At 40.4% G+C, this 16,210-nt stretch overlaps 2 protein-coding genes across 4 annotated transcripts; one reads left to right on the top strand and one right to left on the bottom strand.

Moving 5' to 3' along the window:
- The first annotated feature begins 206 nt into the window (after nt 1-206).
- Nucleotides 207-13,583, top strand: nprl3 (NPR3-like, GATOR1 complex subunit). 3 transcript variants are annotated; one of them, XR_003671066.1, is made up of 15 exons: nt 207-863; nt 1,368-1,437; nt 2,551-2,589; nt 3,215-3,347; nt 4,268-4,342; nt 5,094-5,247; nt 5,361-5,439; nt 5,529-5,666; nt 6,490-6,646; nt 6,946-7,052; nt 7,274-7,403; nt 7,913-8,102; nt 8,187-8,379; nt 9,096-9,318; nt 13,565-13,583. XR_003671066.1 is itself a non-coding variant. In XM_028411391.1 (14 exons), the coding sequence occupies exons 1-14, from the start codon at nt 668-670 to the stop codon at nt 9,259-9,261; spliced, it is 1,827 nt and encodes a 608-aa protein (XP_028267192.1). In that variant the 5' UTR covers nt 207-667; the 3' UTR covers nt 9,262-9,461. The 3 variants fall into 3 exon arrangements, 2 of the variants coding, with proteins under 2 accessions (XP_028267192.1, XP_028267193.1); XM_028411391.1 differs by lacking the exon at nt 13,565-13,583 and having other exon boundaries at nt 9,096-9,461; XM_028411392.1 differs by lacking the exons at nt 2,551-2,589; nt 13,565-13,583 and having other exon boundaries at nt 9,096-9,461.
- On the bottom strand, nt 9,728-11,504 carry mpg (N-methylpurine DNA glycosylase). The gene is made up of 3 exons (XM_028411393.1): nt 11,099-11,504; nt 10,653-10,857; nt 9,728-10,469 (listed from the first exon to the last, which is right to left on the bottom strand). Exons 1-3 carry the CDS (start codon nt 11,348-11,350, stop codon nt 10,042-10,044), a joined length of 885 nt encoding a protein of 294 aa, XP_028267194.1. The 5' UTR covers nt 11,351-11,504; the 3' UTR covers nt 9,728-10,041.
- Nucleotides 13,584-16,210: the final 2,627 nt, after the last annotated feature.

Here is a 16,210-nt window from a genome sequence, read left to right as displayed (position 1 = left end):
CATGGGCAAACACATGGGTCTATGATCCATGTGCTGGCTGAGGGGGTCACAGAGAAATGGAAATTTCGCCAAAGAAACTTAGGAAAAATGAGAGAGAGAAAGACAGAGAGAATAAATGTCACAGCGTTATTGTTTTCACTGCATCTTAGGCAAGTAAAATTGCTATAACGGGTGCATAAACATAATTTAATTAGTGAAGCTAACTGAGGTACACCTGATTTTACTCATTTCATGTGCTGCCATCTGTGTTCGTTTACAGCGCCACATTGTATAAATACAGTCATAATATATTAAAGCTATAGTATATGACATAAAGTTTTAAATTATGTGTGCCACTGAATGTCTGTAACCTGTCATTAAACACGTATGTTATCATGCTCATGACAGGGAGCGGGGGGGAACCAACAACGGTCTTTATTGTTCGAGTCGAACACTTTTTAATGTGACACAAAACAATCTTTACAGCGCAGTGGATGGATATATTGTTTGGTGGGACTTCAAAGCCTCAAAGTTTGATCTCCTTACATTATCGTTTGTCTGCAGCCGGTGTTTGTGTATGGCAAACATTAACGTTACAAGCTTCCGGTGAAGCCAGGTAGCCTTAGCTGTGTGTCGCAGGCACACTTTATTGTGTCGCAGCTAGCGTACTGTTAGCTAGGATGCTAACATGATGCTGAACCCACCAGCGGGGTCACAAGATGACCGAAAATCAATGTACAGTCAGCCACAAAAAAGCGTATACAAAAGTGGCGACAAAACTAGCCCCATTAGCGTCATACTGGTTAGCTCTGGCAGCCGGGGGAACAAATTACTTTTCCGATATCCTTTCCAAAGAGTCGCTGAATGTCCGTCAGCACTTGCAGGTAGGCGTAGCATTAGCACCGAAGGCACAATCTCAGATACTGTGATCACAGACAGCCCTGCCTCACATAATTACACATTTACCCTGTATCTCACAATATGATCCGAGTCCAACGCAAGAGTCTTTTTATAGTCTTTGAACTAAATGGTTATATTTAAGACAAATGTTTCTGTAATGTCAGCTGGTCCACTTCCTCTTTCTGAAAACCATTTTTGCATCTGTAGCTGTGATTATTTAAAGCTATAAAGGGATGTTTGACATTTTTGTGAAACTCTGATGTGTTTACTACAAAGTATGTTTCCTTATTGTTATTTCTTGTGAATAATGATGTGAGTAATTGCAAAACAAGACAGGTTGTAACTGCTGATTTATGACAGAAGGTATCAAATTATAAAAACATAACTTATCAAACACTGAAAAACAACAAAAACTATGCATCTATCTCTGTCATCACATGTCCCTTTGTTAAAGGTTATAATAACTCATACCGATATCTCTCCACAAGAAAAACAGCGGAGTCCATACGCACTAAACACAGCCGGGGATGGTCTTGAGGATCAGGATGGTGATTCAAGGTATTTTTCCATCCATATATACTGTTCATGAATGTATTAATTGACTATAAGTATCATCATAGCCCATTCTGAGATCCAAATGAGCTTTTTATTATTTTAAGCTCATTGTGTTTTTCCTATCCCTTAATTTTGGTCTCTCTTTCTACCAAAAGATACATTGTTTTTGTTTGAATACAGCAGGACTGAGCCATGCCTATTCTAGTCCATGTATGGAGACAAAAACTCTCACCTCTCCTGAATTCTCATAGCCACTACTGCTGTTTGAATATGCTTCTTACCTAAATGGGTCAAAAATAAACAAGCCTCTGTACTGCCACTGTAGACTACTTTGTATTTTGTTTGCTGTGCTAGTGAGAATGCAGGCTGCTGGCTGTTTCTGCATGCTTTTTATAAACAGGTTTATTCTTTGTCAAACTGACAATCTGGTTTTAACATAAGTCAAAAAATGATGGAAGAAACATAATTGTTCAATTTAATAGTAAAAGGTATGACACGTGATAAGGAAGTATGTTAAATAATGCTCAGGCCACTATGTGTTGATTAAGCATCATTAAAGTACACAATGCTGGTGCATTAAAGGTACTGTATACAAAAGTAGTGTGCAGGGAAACTAGCATGAAATGTAAGACTGTCTCAGACCAATTTACCAAACCAAAAAGGAAAGTGTGAATACTGAATATTTGAATTTGACAACTATATGAATTCAAACAAACCAATAATCAAAATAATCAATTACCAGAATATCTCATTTGTGATTTAGGTCTTAGCTCGCTGTAGCCTACTCACTCCTAACAGTTGTTATCCTTTGATTTACAGCTCTAAACAGCTTTGTAATACTAATGCACAGTATAAAACAGGTGACCCACCAGAGGCAGCAGCCATTAAAACAGTCTCTGTGTACATAGTCTCTGTGTTTATAATCTCTGAGGACTTTATGATTAACATGTAATTTACCTAGATCAACATGCAGGCCCAACATTTTCACTTCACAGTGTCACATGTTTGTTCGGCTTGTTTTGATGTCCATTTTATGCATTTAGCCCAACTGTGTGTTGCATTTTCCCTTTTGTTTGCTTTTCTTCTTCTTTTTTTGTGGCCCAATTCCCATTTCAGAGAACAAACTCCACTAACTGACGAACAGTTGGTAGCAGGGTAAGACCAAATCATTCTAAACCACCTTTCCTTTTGCTTAGATCACCCCTGTCTTTTTTTTATCCCCCTCTTTCCTGTTTTTGTGTCCTTTATGGATCTCCAACCCTAATCTCAGTAAGATCCTTGTAAATGATTGATACAGGATGAATCAAGAATTAAAGAAAAACTGTTAAAGTTTTAATTCGCATTGATCGTTTTGCATCTAGCATGTAGCAATACAGAAAAAAAAACCTTTAAATCAAATACAAACTACAACAAAACAACCGCATCACGTTCTTTTGTGGTGGTGGAGTAATTCCATACCATTAAAAGTTAACACCTTAATTTGTATCCCTTTGATCACAGCATGAGTTACTTCAGGCAAACCAGCATGTCTGTCACGTTCTTCATTCATGAAGCAATTTCACTTTTTCACTGCAAGGAGGTCTCTTCCTCTCCTCTCCTCTCTAATAGCCACACACGCTCTTTTTTTTTCACCTTACACGCAGATGAATCTGATTAATGCAACCCCTTTTAGACAGGAATGTAAAAGCAACCTGAGCTAATTGAGCCTTGCCTCAGCTGTTTCTGAACCTCTGTTCCCCACACACTTTTTTTTTACTTGGTCTGCTCTTTCTCCTTTGAGGTTCTCGGACATCATCCTCGCCACCATCCTAGCAACCAAATCGGATATGTGTGGGAAGAAGTTTGAGCTGAAGATAGACAACGTTCGATTTGTAGGTCACCCTACACTCCTTCAGCACCCTCCCATCATTCAGGTAAGAACAAATGAAGGAAAGAATCTGTGTTCTTATGCTTAAACAGCTCTTGTTTTTTTAACAGCATATTGTTCTTTAGTCCTCCTCTGGTGATTATTTGCAAGAGTATCTTCACAATATATTGTCCGGTATTAGATAGTACTGGACTTTGTTTATGTAACCATTGTAATATTGACATGGGTTACCCTCTTGCTTCCGTTCGAACTTCTAGTCCTTACTCTTGTGGTGCCCCCTACTGTCACATCTTTACATTGTGTTTCACGGGGGCGGAGACAATGACTATGTCTGAAAACATCTGTTACTCCTCATTATACTCTAATGCAACACAATAGTTTCATTCTTGTAAACATTCTCTCATAGGCAGTAGCTTTTCTTGTCAATGTATTATATATATTATATATTGTAAATTGAATATCTTAAGTATTTGACCTCTAAATATTGTTTTTATGAAATACTTCTTTTTTGCTATTATGAAATACGTTGTTAGAGAGAAATAAAGAAGAATGAGATTTACCAGCACCAAAGTGATAAGAATAAGGAGTAAAAGGAATAAAAAAAAATGCAACATCTGCAAATGTTTTTTTTATAAACCACATTTTATCGTACAACTATTAAACAAACAGAATTCTAAAACATCTTCTGAGAGCCTCTCTCATACATGAGATTCATTCAACTTGTAGCTATGGTGTTGGGTGAATAGAAAAATCAGTATAGATTTCTGTATTTTTTTATTATTTATTATTTTATATATTTTATTTAAAAAAAAGCAATAAACTGATCCTATTTAATGTGCACAGGCTGATCATGCTGTCTATATATTCTTTGTCCAGAATGGTCTGTTTTGAGTTTGTGCTGACAGATTGTGGTTTGTTGTGTTTATTTGTTTACTCTTGTTAAAAATGTCTCTTCTGTCTGTGCAGGTGTCTAAAACGGATCCTTCACCAAAAAGAGAAATGCCTACAATGATCCTGTTTAATGTGGTGTTTGCATTAAGGGTATGATAATCTTTGTTCTAATTGTCCATATTATTATAATTTTATTTGTTGAAATTATTATATTTAGCTGGCTGTGGGTGGGACACAAATATATTTTAGTTTTCAGTTAATCTATGTGAATGGGGGGAGTGTATGTGAGCGATAATATTCCAGCATACGCTATCTGTGAAAGCATAGGAGCTCAGGGGGAGGAGGGGCTACTTTATTTTGCTTAATCATGCTACTCAACAAGGCAGAGCCCTGTTCCAGCCCATGCTGAGTCATCGCACTCAGCAGGTCCCAGTATAACTGAGGGGGGGGAGACTAAAAGTGCACAGTCATATTTAGGCTTTGATATCTGCCTGTCAAATGTGATAGTTGTACTTCTGGTCATTATGTAAACTCATACAAACACAATATTTGTCTATATTTATTTACATACAGTTATCTTACTGTGATACAGTACAGTGCTGAACAGACACGGGGCAAAGTGATTCAAATCATTCATAGTTATTCTGAATATATTATATGTTATTTACTTGATTATATAAAAGTCTCATTTTCTGGTTATATGGAATCTATCCAGAATTGTTTGATGTCATTTAATAATTTCAAAGTGTGGTGTTCAAAAATCTTTTAACATTGAGGTCATTCAGCTATTAATTGAAGTTGAGTTTGTTTATATGTTACAATATGTAAAGTTCTAAATGTGTCCTTTTGCTGTTTGTCCACACGGACTTTGTTTACTGCGCCTCATTGTTGGCCTTTACAGGCTAATGCTGACCCATCTGTCATCAGCTGCATGCACAACCTGTCACGCCGCATCGCTATAGCCCTGCAGCACGAGGAGCGCCGCTGCCAGTACCTGACTCGAGAGGCCAAACTGATGCTGGCCGTCCAGGACGAGATCACCACCATGACTGAGAGTGAGATTGCACTGTCATGTTTTGGTGTATTCATTATAAAACAGCACAGCTTGTGATTAGCAGGTGATTATATAGTAAGACATAAATTTAACTGTTTCTCTTGATGTTGACAGACGGAAGCCCGCAGTCTCCGTTTAGACAAATTCTTCCAAAATGTAAGCTAGCCAGGGATCTGAAGGAGGCTTATGACAGGTGTGTGATTAAACACTAACACCTTTACACACTATGTGCTGTGTAATTCTAATTTTCTGCAGTGGATTCTGATACTGATGTCGTTTCAGCCTTTGTACAACTGGTGTGGTGCGACTACATATCAACAACTGGCTGGAGGTCAGCTTTTGTTTACCACACAAGATCCACAGGATTGGAGGCAACTATATCCCCCCAGAGGCATTAGAGCGCAGCCTGAAGGCCATAAGGTACAGCTGAATCTGTATACATTATTACAGTACCTCACATGACTTTTTGCCCTGTTGTCTATGAACTAAAACTGAAATTGGCAGTGCTGCCAACACCCCCAATCAGCAGTTTGAACTTTGATACTAAAAATGGCCTATCACTACCAGCCACAGACACTCCACCCTACTGCCCCCCCTCTCAGAGCATAAACACATATAGGAAGTTGTTACAGGTGTTGTTTTAGATAAGGCCTTCTCATGTGCCGTATTTGAAATGTTATTGACATATCAAATATGAATGACCGCATTTACTGTTAGATATCTTTTAGACAAATGTCACATTTTTCAGGATTAAATACCTTTTTTTCTTCATTTCCCCTCATGATTTTTTAGGTGTTTGTCAAGAGTCCTGCTAATATTATCTTTAATGATAATTTATAAACCTTATTAGCAGTCTGTAAATGAGGAAGGTGAAAGTACACCATCTGGTTGAGTTGAAAAAAAAAAAAAAAAAGCCTAAAAGTGATAAACACATATCACACACACACTCACTGACTAGACCAATAAATGGCACAGCATAAAATCCCCTTATTGACCCTTGAAATTAACTGTGGTAATCTCCCATTAGATCATGTCAGCAGCTGTGTATTTTGTTAGGTTAAACACTTTTGCCACCTATTGTCACCATTTTTGATGAACATCCCTATGTATTTTTATGTCTGCCCTCTTAGGCTGAACACAATATGCAAAGATATGGTCACGTTAGCTTTTTGGGAGACAGGCTTGATCCCTAATAAGAAGCTACCATTGATTCAGAGGCTGTATATTATGCTCGACCCTGCAGGCCTTATCATGCTCTGCTGCTGCTAGAAAGTGAGAAGGCCCTGCTCAGCCAACTTCCTTTGGACTGCTCGCCTGCAATGGTGCGACTGATAAAGACCTGCTCAGCTGTTAAGAACCTGCAGCAGCTCGCTCAGGATGCCGACCTGGCCCTGCTTCAGGTGCACTAACATTCACACTAACTTCACACAGCCTACATCAGTGGGATTGGGCATTTGTCTATTTTTTTTTTTTTTTTTTTTTTAGCTAATTCACTGATGTTAAAATGGGATTGTATTGCATTTGAAACCTGTTTAAAATAGTAATGGAATACAAAAATATGTCATAAGTACAATCATTTGAGTCATATCATACTGTATCTGTGGTCCACTGAAAAGGTTTATAGCCAGAGATGTTATAGAATTGTTGAAGTCTTACTGCCATCTAGTGGACACTGTGTAATACAACATCTTCCTCGCAGATCTTTCAGATTGCTGCTCATTTGGTGTACTGGGGGAAGGCCATCATCATCTACCCGCTGTGTGAGAATAATGTCTACATGCTGTCTCCTCATGCCAACATCTGCCTGTGAGTATCCCATCTAAATGAACCATTATATTACTGCCTCATACAGAGATGTCTAAAAGTGAAAGTGCATCCCTATTAATGGTAAATGGTGATTTTGTTAAATCTCAGAATTGGGTCATGGTCATTAATTTCTGTCTCACCTATAATAAAATGAACTTCAAAAAGTCCTAATGGATATGATCTGTATTTTAAAAGCCATCCCTCCATCCCTCCTTGAACAGATACTCCCCATTGGCTGAGCAGTTTGTGCAGCAGTTTCCTGGTCAGGATCTACCCACCATGTTATCCAAGTTCTCCCTGCCTGTGTCACTAGCAGAGTTCAGAAACCCCCTGGAAGCCCCCGCACAGGAGGTGAGGTTATTGTAACACTTGAAATACTGTTCAATAAATAATATTACAACATATTTGCTATTGCTTGTTGATAAAGTGATCAGATTTTTGGTTTCCCTACAAAAAACAAATCCACTCAAATGACCTTATTTAGATCAACTTGGCCTCCTTTGTAATGCATTATAAATAACAGCAAATGTTTGCTGATATACCCTGGGCATTTATAGGAATATTACTGTGAATGAAGACCCTGTAATATAAGAGCTGAACCATCTGCTGTTCACCTCCCATCTTGTTTTGGCAGAGCTTTTGAATGAATTATGAATGGCAAAGGGAAATCAACTCCAGCGTGTGTGTCCTCCATTTTTCATGAGAACAAGATCATAGCCACAGCTTTCTTGCCACTCTATTTTAAGCATGTATGGCCCCCTTGCTGACATAAAACATATTTGACCTGGTTACACGAGTATGGTCAGAGTTTATCCCAGACCCAGCTGTACTGCAATTTGCTGCTCTTGCTCCTCGCCCAGGTCCAGCTGATCCAGATGGTGGTGTGGATGCTCCAGCGCCGCCTGCTGATCCAGCTGCACACTTATGTTTGCCTGCTGGTCCCACCCAGTGAGGATGAGCCTGGAATAAGGGATGAAGAGCCTCTACTGGCTGCGCGAGTAGGAGGCCGCAGCCTCAGCACCCCTAGCGCTCTCAGTTTCGGTTCACCGAGTATGTCTCGTTCCCTGGCCTTTTGCTCTTACAGGTGCAATGGGTAAATGCATAATCTATGAGCATCTGTCTTCTTGTGTGCAGCCAGCAGTGATGACATGACTCTAACCAGTCCCAGTATGGACAACTCGAGTGCAGAGCTGCTACCTGGCGGAGACTCTCCGCTAAACAAGAGGATGACAGAGACGTTGCTTGCCAGCTTGTCAGAGCATGAGAGGCAGGTTATTCTGAACATTCCTGCTGCACAAAACCCAGAGGACCTACGGATGTTTGCCAGGTAATAAACACATTTAGTGTATTTAAGTCAGCAGAATCACTAGGAAGATGATGCTAGGTGAACTAAGACTCACTCAGACTCTGAGTGACGAGCAGAGACTGTGGGTGTTGGAAGTGATAGATTAAGGGAGCAGAAACTCTGGCTATTGTTCCCACCTATAAATCTTAAAAAAGCTTGGCAGAGAGCGAGTGTAGAGAAAGCCAAACATCAACATCAGTGTAGTCACTGGAACACATTTCTGCATACACAGCAACAAATCTTCCTTCCTGCATCACACGGATTAGTAATAATAAGTAATTTGTGCATTTATCACTGTCTGTTTCCTCCCGTTGACATAGTACAATTAGAAACAAATTGTAATGTGTAATGATAACTTGGACACCATCCCTGCTGCCATTGAATCCTCTTAACAGATGGAATCTTTTTTTTTTATTATTGAGCATCTACACAAAGAGCTCATGATGATATTAATCACCTTTAATGTTTTGTCTCTCTGGTATTGAAAGATAGTTGTGCAATGGTTTGGAAATTTACTTTAATTGCATTCACAGATCATTGGGAAATTTGAGTTGCGAGTTGAGATAATTTGCCAGCTGCACAGTATTGAAAGTATGTCACCAGAACTGCTAACGTCTTGTCTCATGATGGATGAGCGCTGCTAATGATGGAGTGAAACTATCTCAAAACTCTTTTTTTTTTCTGTACACTTCTCCTAGGCTTCTCCACTATTTTCGGGGACATCACCACCTGGAAGAGATTATGTACAATGAGAACATGAGGCGCTCACAGCTCAAGACTCTCTTTGACAAGTTCCGCAGTGTCCTCGTGGTGACCAACCATGAAGACCCCATTATTTCAATCTTTCAGTCACCCATGGAGTAGTGGCGCAGAGACGCCATCAGCACAGAGATACTGGAAAATGTGGCAGTTTGAAAGCAGGTAACGGCCTGCTGTGCTCACAGCTAAGGGCTCGTAGATTGAAAACAAACTGACATGATTTCATTAACGTGTGAAGATTTACAGTGTTTCCTTTAAGAGCCAAATGTTTGTTTACAATATTAAATTATTTTGTATATACCAGACACGCCTGCCTTAACAGTTCACTGTGAATAGTGGAACGGGGTTGGCTTCATTCACTTCCCCTGTCCCAGATGTGTTAGATCATCCATGCCGGCCTCAGAGGGGCACACTGAGTAATGTTCCTTCCAGACCTCCAGCTACCTCTCCTTAGGAATCCCACAGGTGGGGAGAAAAAGATGGCAAGAAAGGGAAGAGTCTAAACATCAGACCGCCTGTTTTTACTCTGAGGGAAACTGAGCGTTCCAAACATCTGTGAAATCACTGAGGAGAACTTTTGAATGTTTATTAAAAACACAGACAAAATGAAACTAAAAAGGCTCAAGTGTGTAAAGATGCAATTCAGAACAGATTTTTAACAGGCACAGAGTTGGTGTAGATCTTTCCAGTACAACTTCATCAGTACCATAAATATAGTGTTTTAAAATAGGCAGCAGCTTACAACGTATGTATACATTATAAAAATATAATATGATTTCATATGTTGTGGATCCCATCAAAACAAGTTGTTATTCTTCATCATGGGCTCCACAAAGGGAACAGATGGAAGAGTAGTTTCAGGGAAGTCATTTTGACATTGTGTTGTCATGACTGCACATCTGAGGGACCTAAATCGTTCATTACATTTCCAGACTGAGACTGAGACTGTCTCTCTGCCTCTTTATTCACAACACTAACACACGGGTGCCCGCGAAGGTAAAAGCGCCATGGCTTTTTGGCCCACTCTCCATGAGACTCGATTCCGATGCGTGGCGCTGATACGATATCCTGGGCCTTTGGTGGACTTGTGTCAGGGTCCCTCTCCAGCCACACTTCTGGGTCTGAGGCTAAGTCTCGCCGGTCAAAACAGCGGGGTATATTTAGAGCCTGGCACAGCTTTGATGGGCCGTTGCAGAGCTCTTTGTCCTTCAGTTGACGAGCTCCCTCTTTGCGTCTGGCTCCTCTCAGCTGCCTCATGACAGACTGACCCTGCAGGGGCTCAAGTGATCGCAGCAGCACAGCAGCACCCTCCCCTGAGCAAAACAGCACAGATATGCATCAGTCAGCAAGGCTCCACTCAGTCTCCTTCCTTTGCCCTTTACCGGGAAACACAAACTGCTGTATAGGTTTAATGTCGTAATAATGACAACAGGTTTTGTAACTAGTTTGCGTGCATCACTGGCATAACAAAAATGAATGAGACATTTCTTTTTTACCTTCACTGGACACGTTCATACAGAGGTAGATGCCATAGATTGGATACACATAGATTGTACCAGGCTTCATAAACATGGCTGTGTTTCTCTCAGTACGTTTGCCTCCCGCTGAGTGTGAGGCCTTGTCCTCCCCTCCAAGGTAGGCTTCAGTTTCCACTATTCTCCCTCTCAGCTCAGCACCATCTTCACACCTGTGCACCAGCACCTGCAGGAACAATCACACTGTGTACTGTGACCCATTAATACATTCATTTGTGAGGATGGAGAACTATTAGCTTACAATTTCTGAATTTAATGTATTAGTTATAGAGTGATGATGTAGGTTAGGATGACGTTATGATAGAAAAAAATTCTAAATATGTATTCAGTAACCCCATCTCTCTCTCTCTCTCATGAATTATTCAAGCTAATTATAAATGGATGTAAATTGAAGGTGGCAGCATTACCTTGCCCAGGAATGCCTTTGCCAAACGGATGCACGGCTGGTTAAAGAAATCCTCTCCCAGCCTGTGCTGCTGGTTACTCTTGGGAAAATAATGGCTTCGTTCGACCTCACCACTTTGAGCATTTTCACACTTCCTCTCTTTTGTCGCTTCTAGTTTCAGTTCCGCCCGGTTACTGCGCCCATCTAATGACCCTGTATGTTCAGTAGCTGTTGCTATGGTCAATGCTAACATCTTTCTTTTTCTTCCTGCCATAACTGTAATACGTCGGGCGAAATTTGAAAAACACCTCCACGACACTGTGTCTTAACAATAGACTGAGCAATACTTATAAATATCTACTTAGCATAACATTTTCTTAATCTAGTTGAGTCTACTAGAAGCTGTTCGTGCAGGAGCATCCAGGAAGTAGATTAATGTTTTGTATCTCTTAAAGGGACCGCGCACATTTTCAAGCTGGCAGAGAGGCGTTTAATGTCTGATGATTTTATTGTACTATTTCCTGCAGAGGCTGCCTTTGAGCGGAGGGTCCATATCACGGAGTTTGGCTCTTGTAAAGCATAGCAGTCACTTTGCCTATAGATAAAACATCGTAACATGTGGCCTTTTCTCGCTGGAGTCTTATCTTTTCAGCCTCATTTGGGTAATAAGAGGTTATAAATAGAGCCCGGCGTGCTCGCCGCTGCCTGTGCCCAGGAAGTGGATGGCGCCAGTTTGGCCTCGGGCTCTGTGGGTCCATGTGGCTTTCTGGAAGACTAACAGTGTGTGACATGGTCGTGCCACAGATTACAAATTGGCTGGGGTGCTGTTGTGAAGCCGCAGTGCTGATGATGTGGATGAATTTAAAAACAGCCACAGATGGGCAAATATTTCAATGGATTTTATAGACAATTGAAATGGTTGAAAACAAATGGTAGAAACCAAATTTAGTCTGACTATAATCACAATCAGATTAGTGCAGCCTGTCTCTGCAGCCTGTGTCTGGCTCTGCGAGGTGCTGCATTGATTTCCTGCACTGGAGGACAGTTTTACTGGCTCCCTCGTCTGCATCTTAGCACCACAGAGCCATTCTCATTCTCATTTTGACCACAAAACGTCATGTTATCATTCAGTTCCAAATACATGACCATCATTCCACAGTGATGGAATAACACAGCTGAAACGATGCAGTGTTATTATTATGAGCATAAAGACCTGGACTGACTTATTGACTTTCCAGACAGAAATCTGCTGAGCATGTTCAGTCTCCCGGCACTGGATTGTTGACTTTGTCATGGCCGGCAGACCAGTGAGGGCCATTGTTTGCTATGACTGTGTTTCCACTGCCTGCCAGGAGCAACTGTACAGCTGGGGCCAGGCTGCTCTCATTGTTACTGCTGCTGGTAATCTTAGCAGTGCTGGATCACTTTCATCACCAGCAGCCACTAAACGTATGGTGTCGCTGAGCGAGGACACTATAGACTTCTGTGTGTGCAGATGGATGAGCAGAATGCTGCCTGACTAAAAATATCTTACTACACCATGATGATGGATAAGAATCCAATAAAGAATGGGGATTGATCTGCTGGGGTTAATTTGCTCTTGTTAGGTAATGTTATTAAAGTAGTAGGCTAGCCTCATAATCGATTTGATTTGATTGATTATGATTAAAGTTTATATGAGATCATAATTTACATCATGTGTACAGTTTTACAACAGGAAGTTTGTTTTTTTCATATGCTATAAAATGTTAAACACACGACTTAAATGCACTAAAAATATAATTATTATTGTGTGCATTTTTTTAGGTCAGAATGTCTGAATAAAATATGAACGTCACCAAATATATTTAAAAATAAAGAATAGATATAAACAAATCAGTGGCAGCATGTCAGCAACATGGGTGCCATTACAATGCTGCATCTCTTTTATAGCCTACATGAGTGATAATTCAAAACCGACATCATTGATGTTTGCTGTTGTAAATAAACAACAAACTTTTAGTGGCTGTGTGTCTCTGTCTGGGTTTAAATTTGTATTGCAAACATGATATCATCATAAAAGAGCCATAAAAAGCCTGTTATTATTTTTGAAGAGATGAACAGTATGAGCAACCCTCATTCCATTACAAGGCGTGGTGAGTTTGATTGTTACACAATATTTTTATAGACTTTTTCTCCATTATGAATTACTCATCTCAAAGAATTTATGCATGCAAGTATTTTTTTGTAATTTTAGTTTTTTCTTCATTCACAGGCTATAAAACAAAAATGCAAATTATTAGCTCTAATGTTATATATAAATACTGTATAACTTTCTGTTCAATAGCACATTTAAGTGCTATCTTTCATATAAACATGTCCTTTTCCAATCAACCAAGATCATGAGCATTAGAACCTGGTAGCCATTTTGCATCCTCAGTGTGTGTTGTAATTATTTATTAATTGATCATAATGAATGATTTATGTGCCTCTCTTTCCTGTGCTGCAGAGGTGTGGTGCTGCTGGTGTGTGTGCACAGGTGGCTCTCACTGGGAGATGAAGGCAGGAAGATTGTGAGCCAGTTCACACACCTGCACAACAGCGAGACAAGCCTATAGAGAAACAGCTCTGTCTTGTTCCGCACCTGGGACCTGATGCCCGACAGAAACAGGAGCACAAGTGATCACTGTGGATGTGTGTGTTCACCACTCAGGGTTTAAAATGTTAGATTTTACTGTATAGGAAATGATTGGTAGAGTGTGCACCTATTCACTAAAATAACAACTCTAGGTTAAACTGGTTCCTTAACATGAACATGAGACATGAGTCACAGCGAGGACTGTTTTAGTAGATCATTAAAAGGCAAACACTTCCAGCAGTTTGGTTATTGATTGAACTTGCACTAAAGCTTCCAGCGTCCTGACCTCTCTTGGCTGTTAACAGTTTCCTTGTCCCTACACCTGTAGGGGCCGTTGAGTCAGGCAGTGGAGGGAAAGCTGTCCATTGGATCTTTCTGGTCTTATCACAAAAACAAAGAAGGATGCTGTAAATCTGCACTACATGACCACACAGTGACTGTCTTCTGTTATTACTTTAGTAGCCTCCTGCTCAGAGTTTTCTTCAATGACCCCATAATCAAATATTCAGGTTTATCCTATTAGAAAACTCATCATGTTTGCTCCCCAAAATTATGACCGGCTCACTCAGGAAAATTCAGACATTTTTTCCCGTTATATTGGAGAGAATATAGATACAGATGTAATACAAATTCTTGAAATTTCATAGTGAATTTGGTTGGTGCAAATCAACAGAGCCAGAAAATCCTTCTTTAAAACAATATTCGCCCGCTGTTACACATGTACAAGTAAAAAAAGAAGCCTCTCTCTGGCCCTGACCCAGAAATGATGGCCTCCCCTCTGCTTCTGTGCTTGGCTGCAGAAAGAGGAAACCGTTTATGTATCATCTGCCAGTGTGTCCTTTTGGTTAAACATTATCCTTCCACTCAACTCTTTTATCTGTGTCTGACTGATGGGCCTTCAGGGGGCCTTGAGTTCTCCTACAGGCTGTACTTCCTAATTGCTGCCTTTGACCCAGCTTCAACCCTCCTCAGTCTCAGGGGAACCTTCACCATTAATTACTGTGACTTCATGGTATATCAATCAGGGGCTCCCGCCAGGCCACTGAATCGTCCTTACATAGTCGAGTACACGTGAAAGAGTTGATAAACTCATTCAGTTTGCCTAATTTAGGAGCATGTCTCTGAATAAGCTTGATTTGAAGTGTGACTGTTGGTCATTCTGGCGGGACGAGACCCGTGGGTGTAAGACAGAGAGAGCTGAGAGGAAGCACTAACTTTACTGTGAGCAGCTGTGAGATAGCTGCTGTGTGTTTTGGTTTATTATCAGGTTTGAACTTATTAAATCCAGGAGAGCTGTGGAGGAGCAAAATCTCATAACTACACTGTTATACTGAAGTGTGTTTATCATAAAATGTTGATTTCTTAAAGCAAGAAAACATGTTCATATGTATTCTTGTGACCTTTTTCTCAGCTCCATCCCTCGGCCCTTTTTTGTGAACTGCCTCATAAGTTGCTGAACATGGGTGGACCATTTAGTACTTTTGATACGTCTTCCCTTTTAGACCCTGTATTTATTTATTTCCAGTACTGAGCTATTAAAACGTTTGAATCTGCCAGCTCAAAACTGGACTCTTCACTGCTTTAATAGCAGAAATGTGCTGGCAGCCACATTCAGTGAAGATAAGTCTCAATAAAGAAGCAGATCAAAGAGACCTTTCTGGGAACCTGAGACGTTTCAGCCCCTGAAACCCCATCTGAGGGACACACAGCGCTTGGTGCCCCTTGTCAGCACCTCAGAAGCTTTCTGCTTCCTAACATCTATCTTTCTCCTGCAGAATATTCCCCAGGTGGATCTGAGCTTACACTGAAAGCAGAGTGGAATGCACTGTAATGGTCTTTTCATTAGGTGCAGCGGCAGGATGTTTTACCCGTGGATGGAGAGGAGCCTCATTCACCAAAATTAAATCTGCACCGCTACAGAGGAAAGGAAAGTGATAGAGATTTAGCAAATCAATTGTAATCTTATTTTTGAAAGGTATATTTGCATTAGAGTTATCTGATGCAAAACAGTTGCTGAGCCTGAATTCCAGTGTGTCTCTATTGATGAAGATAACGCTGAGCATATCCTCTCCTAATAACATTCTTTCCTGCTTTGATATGGACAAGTGTACACAGACAGAACCCATCAGCAGATCCTAGGCTCATGATGCAGAGAATTTGTCGGACTTATGTAATGCTTGGTAGACAATCAGTTCCTTTATTGGCTTAGTAATAAAGTGAGGTTGTATAATTTCCCTAAAATGTACCGAGAGTACAGTATTCATGGGTGCATGCTCTGCTGATCATTGAGAGCGTGCGATATTCTAATCATCGTTGTGTCATGTGGTATCATCAGACCAAAAAAAAATCCATTTGAGAACACATGTGCTGCAAATTCTTAACAGGGGATGTTTACAGGGGACCTAAAAAACGGACCTGCCTGGGACACACTAATAATAAGCTAAACTAAAAGCTATAAGGAATAATGCCACCAGGATCATTTCCACCTCACTGATGAATAGTTAGTTCAAATGTCAC

The sequence above is a fragment of the Parambassis ranga genome, chromosome 8, assembly GCF_900634625.1.
Source record: "Parambassis ranga chromosome 8, fParRan2.1, whole genome shotgun sequence".
Lineage (NCBI taxonomy): Eukaryota > Metazoa > Chordata > Actinopteri > Ambassidae > Parambassis > Parambassis ranga.
The sequence above is the reverse complement of the archived record's forward strand: the minus strand, read 5'-3'. Positions and strand labels throughout refer to the sequence as shown.

Bases quoted from the DNA above. Each gene is read 5' to 3' on its own strand.
- nprl3 (XM_028411391.1), top strand. From the start codon at position 668: ATGATGCTGAACCCACCAGCGGGGTCACAAGATGACCGAAAATCAATG. The intron at 864-1,367 runs GTAGGCGTAGCA...TCTCTCCACAAG, and splicing joins ATGTCCGTCAGCACTTGCAG to AAAAACAGCGGAGTCCATAC. The intron at 4,343-5,093 runs GTATGATAATCT...TGGCCTTTACAG, and splicing joins ATGTGGTGTTTGCATTAAGG to GCTAATGCTGACCCATCTGT.
- mpg (XM_028411393.1), bottom strand. From the start codon at position 11,350: ATGGCAGGAAGAAAAAGAAAGATGTTAGCATTGACCATAGCAACAGCT. The intron at 10,858-11,098 runs GTAATGCTGCCA...TTGTTCCTGCAG, and splicing joins CAAAGGCATTCCTGGGCAAG to GTGCTGGTGCACAGGTGTGA. The intron at 10,470-10,652 runs GTAAAAAAGAAA...TGTTTTGCTCAG, and splicing joins TATGAACGTGTCCAGTGAAG to GGGAGGGTGCTGCTGTGCTG.